Genomic DNA, 17,507 nt, shown 5'->3' with positions numbered 1-17,507 from the left:
ATTATTTTCTCTTTCTTCCACTAACACAATCTGTTCTGGTGCAATCATCTCATTGATTATTTGGAGTTCTGTGAAAAATGTCCTCATCAGTAAAAGGAGCTAAATCAATATTAGGAAAAGCAAACATTGCTGTTTTAGCTCCATTAGCTTAATTGCTAACATTTCTCTTGGTGATTTTTAGCTGGGACGGGTCCCCAGACCGCCTGAATCAACCTGAGGTGTCAGCTGGGAGTCTCCCACAGAAACACTTTCCTCATTAGGTGTCTGTTCATGCCACGAGGGAACAGAAATGAATCAAACAGAACCACACAGAACCAAACAGAACCTGTCCCATCAGGAGGTCCCATCGCACCCAAAACCAACCACCAGCTACCAGAAAAGGTACAAACGGATAAAAACAGTTCATTTTCTCACAAGCTGCTCCAACAGAGACCCGACTTTCATTTCTGCACAAAGTAACTCGATGCTAACTTCAAATGGAACGCGTTAGCTTGCAGTTGCAACTTAAAGTCAAGTAAACGACTCCTGAACTCGATGCATTCGGATCATTTTCACGCTTCTGGTTGAAGGCTCGGTGAGACTGAAGTCTTTGTAACTTGATTCACCAGGTGGTTCCACCTGGGAAGGTGTTTGTAGGATCTGTTGACGATCTATCGCCTTGCAGTCTATCTTCCAGTGAAGTATTAGTAGCTGGAAAATGAACCTCCAGAGAAAAGAGGCCACAGGAGACGAGTAAAGCTCCCCCGGTGCTCCTCTTTGCATTAAAGCTACTCTGCAGGTATGCTACAGCTGCATTTACACGGACCTCTCTGGGTGTTGACAGTCATCACAGATAAACCTTCCAGGCTGTGACACCAAGGAGTTAATCTTCCCGGCTCTCAGTGGGGGGGCTGGCTGATGACAGAGCTGTGCAGTCCTTGGCGGTCTGTGGTTCTACTCCGAAGGCTGAGTGATACTCACTGACTCTGGAGCACAACTCCTGCTTGGAGTGACTGAGGAATAACGGCACTAAAGTGAATGTAGCAGCACACTTTAAGGTGTTTTTTATTGTTTACATATGTGCAAAATATTGCTTCATTCAAAGCTGAAGTACATGAATAAACAGGGCTGCAAAATTAAAAAATACACAAAATGTAAGCAAAAATAATGAGATCTGTTTATATACAATTTACAAAATATAATAATTCTTATATAAAAATGTATACATATATATTCAACTGTTGCCTAACTGACTCTGTATCAGTAAAACAGGTGTTTCTCACGCTCCTGGCGCCTCTTTAGGAGCCTCGGCTTGTCCTTTACATTCACTCGTTGCACATTACAGACGTCCCTTATTGCAAAGTGTCCGTTCAGTGAGGTAGAAATGTTCTGGTTTTGGTCTCTTCATGAAATGCAGACGGGTGCTAAGTGCTCATTCTGCGCTGTGACGCGGGATCAGTCCTACAGCTGTCAAACGGCTGCTCATAGATGCTGTTGCTTTGCTCTGAAGACAAGTTTCTGTTGACGCCGTCCGACTCGGAGCCTGCAGCCGTGTGGGGGTTCTCATGCAGAGTTAGTCCGTTATACGTCACTGACGGTGGACTGAATCTTGGATAAAGGTCCTGCTGAGGCCTCCAGGGAGCTTTCCCAAATGTTCCTGAAAATAATGTTGGGAGAGGGAGTCAAAGCAAAGTAGAGGGAACGGCTTTAATCCAGGAAACTAACCGAAACCTACCCATGAAGGTGTTGCAGGGGGGCGGATACTCGTGGGGTCTCCCATAGTCCCCATCTACCTCCTCCGTGGCCAGGTAGCAGTCACTCTGCTGCTGGGAGGGGTCGGGATGCAGCGTGGCGTTTGGAAGCTGCATGAGGACCGTGGAGGAGCAAAGGTCAAAGTGCTCGGACAGGAAGTAGTCCCTCCTTCTGGGGCTGGCGAGGCTGCCGCCGTAGGAGTCGATGCAGACCGGTCGTTGTTCGATGGAACAGCCTGAAAATAAAACTGAATTATTATTCAGAGTCTAACGGTGGCGCTTCTGCCTCGAGGGGAGATGTTTTACAGACCTGTGAAGACCTCTGACGGGTCGTTGGGGTACATGCTGTCTCTGCACAGCAGCGAGCCAATCGGACCTTGATAATGGCAGAGTAAAGGATCGATGGCTGCTTCCACGTCTGCCTCACTTCCTGTATCCAGCTGACAAAGACCTGCCAGGGGAAATTATATATATATATAAGGGTGTTTTTCACAGGATTTCACTCTGAAGACCAAGAAGAAGGGGCAGGTTTTCACCGTTCATGTCTTTGGGATGCAGGTAGAAGCCGCTGACGGACGACGCCATGTACTGATGGCTGCTGCCGCTGTCAGACGGGATGTAGCCGTCCTGTCGGTCCGCCAGAGTGCCCTGGGAGGACAGATAGCTGGGGATGTCCGCGGGCAGGTTGGTCTCATCTGGGCACAATGACAGCAGCTTACATCACGCTCCCTTTGTTACAGCTAACAGAAGTGAGCTAAAAGGAAAGCCAACCTGTGTTGGTGACACTGCAGTCCTCGTTCCGTCTGCGGGTGTGATAGATGATGACCACCCAGACCAGAGAGGTGCCGACCACGCAGCAAACCACCGCTATGATGACGATGCCCACGGTGGTCCACTCATCGCCGTCAGACCCAGGTCCGCTCACCATGCCGATCCCTACGCCGCCTCCGGAGTCGCAGTTGGGGTTGGGAATAACCGCCAGCCGGACGTTGCCCCGCTCTGTGCCCAGAGCGTTGGACATCTCGCAGGTGTACCTTCCTGCGTCCGCCTCTGCTGCATCAACGATGATCAGGAGCTGGTTGGCAGCAGCGAAGAAGTGGCGCTCGGTCACCACCAGTGGGCTGTCGTCCTTGGTCCAGTTCAGCCGCGGCGGAGGGCTGCCGCCAGCGATGCACTGCAGGACCGCGGTCTCACCTTTGGCCACAGTGCGATCCACGAGGGGACGCAAGAAGGAAGGCGTTTCTGTTACAAAAACCACAGGAGAGCAGGTTTGAGCGTTAATAACCCAACAGAATCAGAGGGATGAATCCATTTCTAGAGGAGCCTTTCAGGCTAACACGTTAGCTCCAGCCAGAGTTTCTCACCAAGAACCGTTAGCGTAGCATTAGCCAAAATAGCTCCAGCTGAGTTCTGAGCTGTGCAGCTGTAAACACCGATGTCCTCCGTCTTCACATCCACGATGAAAAACACGTCATCCTCGGGCATGACATGCATGCGCCGTTCACGGGCTGCAGGGAAGTCGGTGCCTCCGTCTTTCTGCCAGGCGATCTGAGGGGACGGGTGGCCCACCGCAGCACATTCCAGCCGAGCCGTGGCTCCGGCCCGGATGCTCAGGTCCATGGGCATCTTGGTGAAGGAGGGCAGCACTAGAAATGTGACACAGCACCTTAATATCGGCTCATTTAAGGACTGAAGTGGTTCGAAGGACATTTTAAACGGTTCCTCCATCCCAGACTTACTGTTGACGGTGAGCCTGGCCTTGGTGGAATAGGACGAGCCGAAGTGGTTGGAGATGACGCAGTGGTACTTCCCCTCGCTGGAGAACTCCACATGGCGCAGCTGCAGGGTGGTTGTGTACTCCGTCACCTCCGTCTCGCCTCCTGCACTCCCCTGAATTCGGAGGTGGGCCTGGTTGTGGATTTCGGCGTCGTTTAGGACCTCGTTGTCCTTCTTCCAGGAAAAGGTCATAGGTGAGTCGCTGGAGCTCGCCGCTGAGCACACAAAGGTCACGTTGGTGCCTTTCAGGGCTGACTGGGTCTCTGGTTGCACGGTGATCTGAGGCTTCGGGAAGTCATCTGGAGGAACAATTAAAAGGAAAGTCTATTATTGGTGCAGATGAGACTCGAGGAGAGGAAAAACTTCGTACATTTCCATCCCGTTCCTGCATTAAACCCATTAGCTTGTCCAGCAGTCTGGGAGGAAAAGACTCAACAATCTGGGTCACTTTGTAAATGGAAAACCTGGTTGAGACGTTATGGTACATGTGTCAAGATGTTAGAGCAAGTGAATGCATCACTCACCACACACCAGCTCCTCCTGGCTGACAGCGAACACACTCCTGCCCTTCAGCATCTGCGGGTGGGCGCAGCTGGCATTGACGTAGGGCAGGAAGGTTTGCTCTGCCACCCAGACGGGAAGCCACTTCAGCTGGCAGTCGCACAGGAGGCTGGAGGTGTTCAGGCGCCTGCCAAAGGAGAGAGAGATATTAGAAACGCCTGCATTTCCTCACAGCTCAGAAGATAAAACGAGGACAGCACCAGAAGCTGTTAAAGGGGACATGAGCAGAGGTTTTAAAGATGGACTGCAGCTCCAGCAGAGCCTGAAATAAGCACTGTGTGTTCCCCAGAACCTCATAATGACTTTCACCTGGTGTAACACCGAAGCTGTGCTGAAACATGACCACACTTACAGCTCCTGGACGTTCTTCATCTGCGAGAAGGCGTTCGCTTGGATGGACATGATGGCGTTGTTGTTCAGGTCCCTGAGGAGCGAAAGAAGAAACACATCAGCACCGATCGTATCCTAACAGAAAGAATCTCTTTGGCTTCAAGGACTTCAATCACAAGAAGAAAAAGGCCTGGGCTCCAGAACAATAAAACTCATGGCAGCAGTTTGCTGTGTTAATCAAAAGAGGCCCAACTCTGGGCTGCTTTGAGCTCTGGCAGCGGCTGGGAAAAAAGTCTAATTAGAATCAAATGCAGCTGTTGCACAATAACACACATAGTTGTCTCCGCTTGGTGATCGATACAGTTTGGCACACGAGTAAAGATACTAATGGCAGAGCCTTTTCCTGACTCCACATCAAAGGAGAGGAATGGGAGAAGACGGTCTGGGTGCAGGGCTGGAACAAACACCCTCTATGTCTTACTCTGATTCAGCCTGCTTAGTTTACAGCTTGGAAATAATCAGTGAAACATGAGGCCGACTCACAGGTGCTGCAGCGCATCCAGGCCTGAGAAAGACTTCTTGGTCACCGATCGGATCCGGTTCCCCTGCAGAAACCTGGGAAAACGACACAAGTCTGATCAGTTTACAGCTTTACTGTTAATCACCGACTCTGTGTTCCTTTAGGGTGAAACATGGCAGCAGATCCACATCAGACTCACAACTTTTTCAGCTTGTCCAAGGCAGAGAAAGGTCCGTTCATGTCTTCAATCGTCCAGGAGATTTCATTATTTTGGAGGTCCCTTTTAGAGGAAACAAAGACAGGCCACATTGTAAAAAATCCACACCCAGAACACAACTAAGCCTGCGGAGCCTGTAAAACCTAATGTGGCTTTACATTTCGTGTGAGGGGGGAAAATGCTCGAAACATTAAAACTATATTCCAAGTGGTTCCATGCCTTAACAGGAAGTCCCTGCCTGGCCTTTGTGGCACTTTTAAAAGTTTGTGATGGCAGCAAAAAAAGAGTTTTACAAGGAAACGCTGCAATACAAGTTGTGTGCGACATTTTAAACCTCATTTGAGGGGATAAATGTACTTTGCATGCATTTAAAGTATGTACATGAAAACCATCACCGTTAAATACATGATTGAATCTGTGACATGAAACAGATTATATGGTTTAATCTGTCCAAAACACTTTGAATATCTTAGCAAACTCCCTACTTTTGGTTAACTCCAACCACACTGCCCCGCCCACTACATCCCAAAATGCCTTTCAGATTATATTCTGACTCTCTTTGCTATGCTAAATTAAACTTGGCCTAGTTATAACTTGAATGTTTCCTAAGAATGAATTTATGTATACTGAAATTTAAAATGGTTGCAACAAATTATGCTTAATGTTGAAAAGGTTTGAGTAAATATTCCGTGACAGACGTAAATACCAGCTGTCAGAAGCTAACAAAGTTAGCGTTAGCTTGCTAATACGGAATAAATGGTGAAAGAGGCAGTGGGATATGGTAAAAATAAGTATGTACTACAAAGTTCTTAAATTTCACATAAAAACAAAACACTAGAAACCTAAAACTGTAAACTTTCAAAATAAAAATATATACAACTTATATATAAACTAATAAAAATGGCCAAATGACCCATGTGACGGTTAGCAGGTTAGCACGATCAAACACAAACGTTCCTGCTCAGATCGATAACTGGTTACACTAGCCTTACTGACATTAATAGGTTATATGGTCTAATGTTATTCTTATTTATTAATTTAACTTATCTATAAGTTATATTAAATTAGAAAGTTTTAGACGTCAACTGTTAGCACTGTTAGCAAGCTAATGTTAGCATCCTTCAGTTAGCGCAGAAAGCAATGGCAACTGAAGTTATTACTGAAATATTTTGTGTTTTATTAGTAGAAATAACAAACTCCTACTAAACAATACATTAAATAAAACAAGTCTGAACTTTTTAATATGGAACATAACCAGCTTTGAGGTAATTATCACCATCGTGGGCCCATAAATCAGTGTGAATGAGTGCTGAGCAACATAGTCAAAAAATAAACTACCAAACTCAAACTGTGACTCCTGGAAAAAATAAGCAGACATTTATCCTGCTATCTACAGTTAGAAAATACACCAACGGTACTAAAAGCCAAGAATTTCCCAGGGAAATTGTCTCTTTGATCCTTCAGCTGCTCTCATGCTTTCGCTTATTTTCCTCCTCATCATGCTTGGATATGGCTGGTTGAAACTGAGGAACGGTGTGAGCATGTGTGCAGGGGTTTGGGGGGTTCAAGCCCTAAAGCAGTCCATGTTCACCTAGGTGCACACCTGCCCTGTGATGACCTCAGCAGCACAGCTCACATTTGGTTCCAGTTAAATGCCCCGACCACGGGAAACGTTTCTGAGCCTTTCTGTGGGAAAACGGGGGATGGGTGGATGTGAGAGAGCGGGTTGGACAGAGGAAGGAGTGGTGGGGGGTTGTTGAAGTCATGGTTGTGCCTCACTGAGGCCCCCCCCCACCCAATGTGTGCGGGGACACCTCAACACAGATCTATTTCACATCCCCAAAACAAATCGGGCAGGATATTTGCACTCATGCAGAGGACTGGTGGGGATAAAGGGGTTGGAGGAGCAGCATCGGGCGCTTTTAGATGCTTTTAGTCACCAGAAAACCAAGAACACAAAGCTTTAAGGCCTGAACACTCGCCTACAGGCTGGATTCAGTTCATTCTAGATGTCAGTGATAGAAAACGGCGTTAGAAACTTACAGCAGCTGCAGGTTGGACAGGCCTCGGAAAGCTCCGTCTGCGATGAAGCTCACGCGGTTGTTTCCGATGTGGAGCTCGTCCAGCAGGCTGAGACCAACAAAGCTGGATTCCTCCAGCCTGGTCAGATGATTGGACGACAGGTTGCTGCCGAGCACAGAAAAAGCATGTCTATAACTCTGCAAAATACATGCCCAACTCCAAAGGAGAGTTTCTGAAACATCTGAATAAAGCCTCATGTTTGACAGAAGTTATCAACAAAAAAAAAAAGGGATTTTGAAACAAGAAGCTCAGAGTAACTCGTTCTTTTTTTCATTTAAAGTAAACTCAGATGAGAAGAAAATCAGATTGTTGGACACATTCACAGCCCACAGGCAGCTTGTTTACTTTCAGGTTCATGTGATAAGAGTGATGGAGGTAGGAAAGAGATGAAAAAGAGCGAGAGAACAAGAAACCATCAACAGCAATCTGTGAGAAACACTCCAGACAAGCACTGAGCTGTTTACAGCAGCCACAACAAAGGAAACTGGATCTGCTTCCAGGAACGCAGGCCGAGCAGCGACTGAAGTCTGCGAGACTGCACATGGAAAAAAGTGCAACTAACAATGGAAGTTTTAATTCTAAAAAACAAGTGTTGCCACCCTTTCAGCCCAAGTGGCATCGGAGCAGAAGAGAGGCGAAGGGGTGTGTGATAGTTGGCAGGGCTTTGATGTTGGCACCGCACAAGAGACGGCGCTTTGTGCAGAGGGGCGACGGGAGGAGCTGGAGTGTGAGGAAGGGCAGGCGGTCGTGCCAGGGAGGAGGAGAGAAGTGTTGGGAGTTCAGAGTGTGAATGGAAAGTGTGGAGGGGGAGGCCTGGGGCTCGGGAGAGGAGGGGGGGGGACTCACAGCTCGCTGAGCTTCTGGCAGAACTCCCAGGCGTCAGGTTGGATCCTGCTGATGGCGTTGTGTCCGAGGTGGAGCTGCTGCAGAGTCAGCAGGCCGTACAGCCAGCCCTTGCTCACCTCCGTCAGGTTGTTGTAGTCCAGCTGCCTGCGGCCCACACAAACAGTTATTCTACATTTCACCACCTTAGGAGGAGAAGAAGAAGTCGCCGTGCATCAAGGGGACTTTAGCTTACAGGACTTCCATGTTGCTGAGGCCCCAGAAAGCTCCGTCCATCAGGCGGCTGAGTCCGTTTCTCTGCATCTTCAGGGAGCGAAGAGCGTGCAGACCGTGGAAGGTCAGGCCCTCCACCCGGCGAACTCGGTTCCTGCTCAGCTCTCTGCATCACACCCAGCAAACTTACCATCAGACGGACGCTTTTTAAAGCCTTAAAGCACAAAAAAAGCACAAAAAGCAGAGCTTACAGGTGCTGGAGGTTGGGCAGCTGGAAGATCTTGGCGGGGATGGTGGAGAGGCGGTTGCGGTTGAGCCGGAGAACCTGCAGCGTGCTGGACAGGTTGGTGAAGCAGCCGGTCTCCAGAGATGAGATCCGATTGTTGTTCAGGAACCTGAGGGAAGATGAACATTTAGCAGCGACACACATGGCCTCTTCCTTCTGTCCCAAATGAAAAACACTCACATGTTCCTGAGAGGCAGCGCGGGGAAGGAGCTCGCCTTGATTTCCACAAGGTTGTTGTTGCTCAAGTCGAGCGTTTCCAGGGCGAGAAAAGGCCGGAGCTGCTCCTCAGAGATCCTGGTGATCCTGTTGTTTGCTCTGAAAATACAGACACCATTGCTCCAATAAATTACAAAAATACTGGGTATTTGACTAGTGGTGCACAACGGTTTCATGTTCCCAGATATGCAAACAGCCAAGTCCCTAAATTGGGCTGTGGTATGCAGAAATGACAAACTCTCATGCGCTTGTAAAGCCAAAGCTTACCACCCAACATGAAACGCTCTGCATGCATATTTCATAAAAGCCAACAAATTGTTCAATATGACTAACGCCGCTGCTCCTCACACCAAACAACCTTCAGGTTTAGCGATGTGTTATTTTGTTTATAAGGTAATTACCAACAAGGTATTTAAAAAAGTAACCCACCAATTACTTGGCTGATGAATACCATTCCCTCAGTGAAAGCATGCCTCGGCAGAAGCCAGCAATTTCCTGAGCTGCACGCCTCCTAAATTGCAGTGCAGGGACTGCTTGGTTATAAACAGAGCCTGTACAGTGCCCTCTTTGTGTATGAGCTTCAGCAGCAGCAGCAGAGAGAGTGGATAGGAGGGGGGTTACCTCCAATGCACCAGACTACACTCGTTTTTCAGTATTCATCGCAATGGTTACGGTCCTTCCTCCAGCTACACCTTGCAGACCAACAATGAGTCCGTTTCTCACCCCAAACATGCAGGAGATTCATGTATAAAGTCAGATTATATTTGGATGTAGAACTATTTGTGTTGAATTGTTGGAACTAAATTAAAGATCTGAAATTAGATCGAGTCTTACTTATAATCGGTTTGTGAAACCTGTCCTAAGAGCTTTCTGCTGATATTTGTGAGGTTTCACAGGTTGTAATTCAGTACAAGAAGCACCAGAACAAACCGAGAGGATGGAAAGACAACAACGACTGCGGTGGACATCCCCAAGAGGCAGAGAGTTCTTCTGCAGTTTATCTGGGATCTGAAACCCAAACAGGTGAGCTCTACCTGAACAAACTTCTCTTTAAAAACAGAAGAGCTTCTTCGTTTTCCATCTTTTCGTGGCGTTCGCCTGAGATGAACAAAGAGTAAAGACTAGTGGGAGGTTTGGGGAGCAGCTTCTTGTCTTTGTAATATCCTGAAAAACCCTCACACTCTATGTCCTACGCTGGTTCTGAACTACTCAGAAACCCAAAGACATGTTCTGGTGTGGTGTAACTGCAGAACTGGGGGCCACAGTGAAACACATTAGCTCAATTTCTGCAATAAAAGCAGCACAGGCAGGCCTTTTGTCTGGAGATTTGCAGAGAGCTCTCCATGCACCACAGCCCTCAGGTCTCAAACAAAAGCGCCGCACACCACCTGTATCTCAGTTTTCATGTTCTCCTGACTGCTTGCTGAGAGAAGCAGGGCCGCCCGGTGAGACAGAACCGGTATTTCCAGTTTTCTCAAGGAGAAAGCAGAGGCCCGGACGGCCGAAAGAGGCCCGCTGACCACTTTGTGACTGTTGAATCGTATCAATAATTACTCCATAATCTTATCACCGCCTTTCCCAAAAGAAACGTCTCCCTCAGTTTATCTTAAACTAATAAGTCGACTTTAACAGTGTGATGGATCCTCAGCTGCAGCCTTGGATCCGAACATCTGCGCTGAGTCGTCTCCACACAGACGGAGCATTGTGCACTTTTAATTGCGCACACTTCACGTTTGGTCATCCAATTTGATGTGATTATGGAGCCATTACGAGCGCGGCTGCAGGGCCTGCCTGCTGTTTATGGAAGTGGAGGCCGTCCATGTGTCAATAACAGCCTGAAGCATCTTCAGCATTGTTCAGATCTGCACTTCGAACCCTGAACCTACAGCGGCACGACTGTGCCGACGGGGCCGTGTGGGTAAAGTCACAGGTCTGTCCAAGCTCCCACCTGCCATCAAACCGGCCTCATTAACACGCCATCAAACCCTGAAATGTTCCTTTTTCTTTGACTCGTGTTTTGAGCACTACGCCCACTAACCAGCAAATAATTTTTAATAGAAGAGGCTCTTCACATGGAAAGTTGTTTTTTTTCTACAAGCTGTCTCGTTCGTGGCGTGTCAGAGCTTTTGTGTGCCTGTGTGGTATTTCCTATTGGAAAAAGAACAGAGTTTTTAGATGCAATCTGATGACTCTCTCCCTCTCAGCCGTGGCGCCTGTAATGAAAACCAGCACCGAGTTTGCTGTTGAGACGCCATATTGAACTCTTCACATATTTCACTCAAGTGGCTCATCATCTTAACACATCTGGTAGCTTGGATGGAGCTAACTGGATCTAACTGGATGAATTTAACTGGTGCTAACTGGATGGAGCTAACTGGATGGAGCTAACTGGATGAATCTAACTGGATGGAGCTAACTGGATGGAGCTAAATGGATGAATCTAACTGGATGAATTTAACTGGAGCTAACTGGATGAATCTAACTGGATGAATCTAACTGGATGAATCTAACTGGATGGAGCTAACTGGATGGAGCTAACTGGATGGAGCTAACTGGATGGAGCTAACTGGATATTACTGGATGGAGCTAACTGGATGGAGCTAACTGGATATTACTGGATGGAGCTAACTGAATCGATCTAACTAGATGAATCTAACTGGATGGAGCTAAATGGATGAATCTAACTGGATTGATCTTAAATCTTGAGCTGCAACTATTATGTGTAAAAGTGAATTTAGGAATGTAGAGTCAGCCTGATTCACGTTGAATAAAACAACTGGTTCACGGTTCAGATTAATACTCTAAATATCAACTAGATTCATCAAAGACAACCAAATAGATCCCATTAGCAGCAGCCCTTGTCGACTCCTTATCTCAGATACATTTATGATGGAAGTGTCATGGAAGATTAGCATAATCGCTTTTGTTTTGGTTTGTAATTCCCATCTCCAACATGGTTCCTGTTTCCACCACAGTACCAAGAGGTTTTCCTCCTTGTATACCTAATCAAACCTGGAATCTCTGGTCATTTGTTGAACCCTCCTTGAACACAGGCGGAGGGATTTAGAGGCGGTGGGGTTTACCCCATCCATAAATTCCAAGGAAATTGTTCAATTAATTAAGATGATCATGACTCAATTACTACCAGCTGCAGGGTTATTGGCACTTGTTTTTACTCTGAGCTGCGAGGTCAAAGAAGTCGGCGAGAGCTGCCGCTATGTCTGACTGGCTGTTTGAATAAGTGGTATTTGATACCCTGAGGTCTTTTTTTCTTTGCAACCCTCCCAGCTCGGAGAAACTGAAGGAGGGAGAGATTCTGGAAAAATGTTCCACTGGAAGAAAAAAACTAAAATCACACTGCCCTGCTTAGTCTGAGGAGAGAAGGTAGCAGCCAACAAAGGTGCTATGTGTGAGTTTCAGGGTTTTTTAATCCTTTTTTCCTCATATATCCATGACTTTCTTTCTTAGATTAACTAAACTATATTACAGACTTTACAAACTAAAGTTTTTTTAGTATTTTTAATACATTTTTTTTCTTTTTTAAAAGAAAATAATCAGCTTTTATGTCACTAAAATTCATAAATTCTTATGGAATTCAATAATGTAACATGTTTGGGTGACATTAGCCATTTTCAGAGAATTAGCTTGATGCTTACTAGCATTAGCTATTAGCTTTAATAGCTAGCTAAAACTCTAGTTTAAACTGGAGTTAAAAGTTTAAACAGTTATTTCTTGCTTCTATGATCTTTCTTATGTTTTTCTCTGAATATAACCGTCACTGAAACTTTAAGACACATTCTTAAGGACTAAAAGAAGAAGACAACCGTATCGCTAAGAGAATCTAGCTAATTCAAAACAATCACTATCCGGTCTTCAAATGTATTTGCACGAATGCCATATAGTACAACTGTATAAAAATAACTGGAGGGTGCAGCACAATGGCCTATTTGGATCATTTAATTTCCTTCTGTAGGGAATGGAATAAACAATAAAGGGGACAATAAAGTAAGAATGAAGCTCATTTCCTTAACATTTTCAGTATTTAACCAGCTCTTATCATGGCTGCCATTTACTTACTTGTGGTTCATCTCACTTAAGTTGGGAACCTCTGGCAAAAATGGTGATTCAAATGGACTGTAAAACCTCAAAGTGCAGATAAAAACAGAATATATTCTAGTTTTCTGCTGCAGGCTTACTTGTATGAAAGGTAAATCTTAAAATTGTAGGTGGTCACTTATATGTTCCTTTTCCTGGAAATGTTCCTCAAAAACTGGAATTCCTGGCAAACTAAAACTCTGGGACGTTAGATACAAACCTAAATTAGCATTGGCTGTGATGCCTTGGATTAATAATTCAACCTATAAGAGTTATGTGGGACATTAAAGATTCAAAAGGTGTCGTATATCTGGAGCTTGGCAAGCTAACATGAACTTTATCAGCACAAATCACACTTAATATACTCCAATCACACTGGAAAATGTAGCTGGTGAATGAAACTGAGTGAATCTCAGCTGGAATTCTGCGCTTTATTCCAGAGTTACGGGATAAAAAGCTTTGATGACTTTGAATTGTACATCTCGAGCCTCTATGACCATAATGAGACGGCACAGGCCAAATAACACAACCTCCAACTTCAAAATGTGCGCGTAAACACATCTTCTGAGGGGAAGAAGGGCTTTTGTTCAGCTCATGTTTCTCTGACAAGTGAAAACTCCTAGCTGGAGGTGACAGCCTCGTTCCAAAGCTGCAAACAAGCTGCTGATTGACTGACTGAGCGCTGTGGCCTGTGGCGGCTGCAGGCCGTCGTGCTGGGGCTTGATGAGGAATACGCCTCATCGAGTCGGGCGCATTCTTCCACGGTAAATTCACTGTGGGGCGTTTTTGAGAAGGTTTCACACACTAATTTCTGACTTTTCTCTGAAAGAACGCGTTAGAAAACCACACTGAAGGGAAGATCTTTGAACTGTAGACTGAACTCGAGCCCTTTTGCAGTGGGACTAAATCAGTTTTAAGGTGACGGACTGAGAAAAGCCGCACCGATTTCTGCCATTTAAAGAAGAAAAGGACGGGAAAATGAAATTTCAACATGACAGATTTCCAGCATCACGTCACCGGCTCCAGATTAAAAATACACCAACAGCCGGAAAAGCCTCCAAACCAAATATTTCCATCCCTGCTGATGACATTTGTGTTCGAACACTTGACCCGTTTAGGGCGGACCGCCATGTCTCCGACTGCCCCGCCTGGGAACCAGCTCAGTCAGAGCGTGGGGGGGGGGCACTTTAACCTCCCAGAGCATTGCCCTGCAGACCAGGGGGGTTACTTACAGGATGAGCATCGTGATGTTTGGAGCACAGGGACCCAGATCCGGGATTTCCTCCAGTTCGTTGTGATTCAGCTTTCTTTATGTTGAGAAACAGAAGAAGAACGATCAGATTCCAGAGAAGAAGAAGAAGAAGAACATTTACCTGGGCTCAGAGCAACGAGCACACTTACAATTCACTGAGGTGCTGCAGTCTGGAAATCAGAGAGACGTCGAGCAGCGGTAACTTGTTGTGGCTCAGGTCGCTGTGGAGGAGAAGAAGAGGAGATATATCTCTGAATATTCCCCAACTTACAGCCGGTTACAGTTAGCAGCAATCTGTGGGGATGATGTCTGAATGTGGAAGCCTGAGAGTCCCAAACAAACCGCCCCCCCCTGAAACAGGCTCGAGTCAAAGGCTTTTCGTCCCTGCTTCAGAGGAGAAGCTAAAGCAGCTGGCTGCAGGGCCTCTGTGGAGGTTATTAGGAGAAAGATCTTTTTCCTTCTGAGTGGAAACCAAACCTGGTGAGAAGTCGACAGACGACTTTTTCTGGTGTCTGGACCCGAATCAGTCGGATTCCAGCTATGACTTCAGCGCTAATAAATCTTTAAACCAAAGCTCGCTGTATCAGAACTTGTATTTTCATTGATAATTGGTAGTGTGCGAAACCTCAAAAACCTCCGACAAGCGGAGCTCCTGCGAAGTGTTGCACATTTCTGGAGCTTGTTATTTGTGCTGCAGAAACTCCTCTTTGTCTGTTTTAGCTCAATTAGGTCCGCTGTGTTTTGGTTTGGTCTGAGCCTCCTTTGGACCCGGGCCCGTCTGCAGCGGCCTTGGCTGCAGCTCACTGGGGGTGAGACTCATGTGTCTGCAGCCTGTTTTTGAAAATGAGCCTGAAAACCAGCTCAAGAGGTCTGGCAAGCGGAGGCCGGAGCGCCATAAAGCGGTGGAGTTATTGACGCTGCTGCACACGATCGCGCTGTGCTGCCAGACACTTCTCTTTTTTACACCTCCCTCCTCCTTTCTCCTACCTCCCTCATCTGGAATCCATCAAGGAGTTCTGGGAGGAGGGGGGAGAACCAAACAACTGCTAATGTATTCACAATACCGGGGGAGAGCGAGAGGGACGCCTTTCATACGCCTCAAACACCCCTCGTCTGTTTTTGTTCTTTCCTGGAAAGTTTCTTGAACCCCTCAACCAGAGTTTAACTTGCTTGGCTTAAGCTACCCCCCCCCACCACCTTCCTTCCTCTCCGTTCTGTCCGAGCCTGCAGCGAAGTGCTGGGAGCCACATGGGGAAGGTGTCCTATCGCAGCAGATAAACTCTGAGGAGCCCCTACACTTCCATTTCCCTCACAAAGCAGAGTCTGAGTGGAGCGAGATAACAGCAGAAAACAGCGAGAAGTGGCTGAATCTGAGCTTTGAACGCAAACGCTGCATTAAGGCTTCATTTAGTGGGTCCATGAGTGCAATAAGTTGGTTAAACTAAGACTTCTAAAGGAATGTGAAAGTCTTTTATTAATAATAAATACGAGTTGTGAAATGTTTGAGGGCGGCTGTGATAAACTGCTCGCTAACAGATATTAACCACATTAAGCTAACCGAAGTTAGCATGAGCTGTGATGCTGTTTTCATCTTTTTTACTAAACTTTAGTGTTTTATTAATTAGTATTTAAATAATATAATTGGTTCCAGCAGCTTTTTTATTGTTTTCATGGTGTAATAATGTGACCTGGCCAAACTAAAGTGGTTCTAACATCATAAAGAATTAGATTAAAACTTAATTTCCCACCATGTTGAGCATATTGTTCTTATCTCTAAAAGTTAATTTAATGCCAAACCCTTTCAGTGTCGTACTTCTCTCTTAATACAAATTAAAGCGATAAACCTATCAATAAATCCCTTTAAAGCCTGATCTTTAGCCTGTTTCACGGCTCAGTCATGCTGCTCTCGTCTCCATCCATGCCTCCTTTTTCTTTCTGGGAACTAATCCTACACACTCCTCCTTAATCAGGACCATTGCTGGCTCTGGTGCTGCTAATTCAGCAGAAATAATGGGGTGCTGGAAAACAAAGGCTCAGGCGGTTTAAGGGGTTTAAGATGTGCTGCAGAGCCACTCGTAAATTAGCATGCCAGAGTGAAAAGAATTTTCCCCCCGTGAGTGGAGCCCTTTTCCTTTTTTCTGCGTTTTCTTTGGACGACCAGGCGCTGGTTATGAGGCTCAGGCTGGGTTTGTTTTCTCTGGCAACTTCAAGTTTCCACAGCAGAAAAACTGGACTGAGCAGCAGCTTCAGACAGAACGGAGAGCGGTGGCCTAATGCAGGTCGATAAACCAGTGAGAATTACTATTATATACAGAATATAAGGCTTAAACACAGAGAGGAGCAGTGCAGCTTCAGCCTCTCTCACTTCCAGCAGCAACAGATGTGACTACAGCTGATTTATAACAGCTTTAAAGGCCCCAGGGTCACAGAACCTGAACCAGGATGGTGATGAGCTGGAATAACAACGCGACTAAATACAATCTATTAAAGGAGTAATAAAGGAGGGATACATGTGGAATCAGCCCTGATTACACAGCCTGTTGCTGCTCAGACCAACGGAGGTAAATATCCTCAGCATCTGTAGAAACTAACCAGATTTATGGCTAAATAAGGGCTCATTAAGCACATTAAAGTGGTTTAAAGTGGTGTGAAGCTTCCTTCAGGCAGCATAAAAAGCAGGATTAACAACAAGCTTCCATGACAGTAACATGTTCCTGGAGGACTCACAGCTGAACGGTCCATTCCGGGATCGTGGCCGGCATTCGGCCTCTTCTCAGCCGACTGCAGTCCACGAGTTCCCCGAAACACACGCAGGGAGGGGGACACGTCCTGGTGTCGGCCCCGCGTGCGCCATCCAGCCTCAGAAACAGCAGGAAAAACACGCAAAACCTCGCAAAGCCGAGAGGCTGCGGGGAGGAACACATTGTTTCTGTCCACACGGGGAGAAAAAGCCCTCTACGGTTACTTCTTCAGAGAAGAGAAGAAGTGCGAGAAGAAGTGCGAAAAGATCCCAAAAGCTGCTTTTATCTGGCCGGTAGATCCTTAAATCCAGTCCCGCGTGGCTCTGGGGGTCGTGGGATGAAGAAGGAAAACGCTCCTCTCTAACTTTCCCATTCCTCTGGAGAAACTTTTCAGCTGTGAGTCTCGCTGCTGCTGTTGGGGCAACTTGTGCCGTGAGGATCCCCACAGAGCAGCGTGAGCGCACAGCGGAGGTATGCGAGGGGAGGGGCCGCGGGGCATGACGGGAGATGGAGTCCAACGGCGGCTAATCACAGCTAATTGGACTGAAGGGAGCAGAAACAAGTCATCTGACATAAATGTGTGGAGGGGAGTGTTAGGATCACTTAGGAAGATAAATACTGGGAGAACTTTAGTTTTATTTCAAG

At 46.5% G+C, this 17,507-nt stretch overlaps 1 protein-coding gene across 1 annotated transcript; it reads right to left on the bottom strand.

Annotated features, from left to right (window-relative positions):
• Positions 1-1,014: 1,014 nt before the first annotated feature.
• On the bottom strand, positions 1,015-17,297 carry lrig3 (leucine-rich repeats and immunoglobulin-like domains 3). Its single transcript, XM_072379118.1, has 19 exons — positions 16,849-17,297; positions 14,271-14,342; positions 14,102-14,176; positions 8,739-8,873; positions 8,524-8,667; positions 8,295-8,438; positions 8,063-8,206; positions 7,178-7,321; positions 5,117-5,197; positions 4,941-5,012; positions 4,420-4,491; positions 4,031-4,194; positions 3,470-3,805; positions 3,095-3,376; positions 2,502-2,972; positions 2,267-2,425; positions 2,041-2,181; positions 1,715-1,966; positions 1,015-1,636 (listed from the first exon to the last, which is right to left on the bottom strand). Exons 1-19 carry the CDS (start codon positions 17,043-17,045, stop codon positions 1,404-1,406), a joined length of 3,318 nt encoding a protein of 1,105 aa, XP_072235219.1. The 5' UTR covers positions 17,046-17,297; the 3' UTR covers positions 1,015-1,403.
• Positions 17,298-17,507: the final 210 nt, after the last annotated feature.

Source organism: Leuresthes tenuis, unplaced genomic scaffold, assembly GCF_036924035.1.
Source record: "Leuresthes tenuis unplaced genomic scaffold, fLeuTen1.0.hap1 SCAF_35, whole genome shotgun sequence".
NCBI lineage: Eukaryota > Metazoa > Chordata > Actinopteri > Atheriniformes > Atherinopsidae > Leuresthes > Leuresthes tenuis.
The sequence above is the reverse complement of the archived record's forward strand: the minus strand, read 5'-3'. Positions and strand labels throughout refer to the sequence as shown.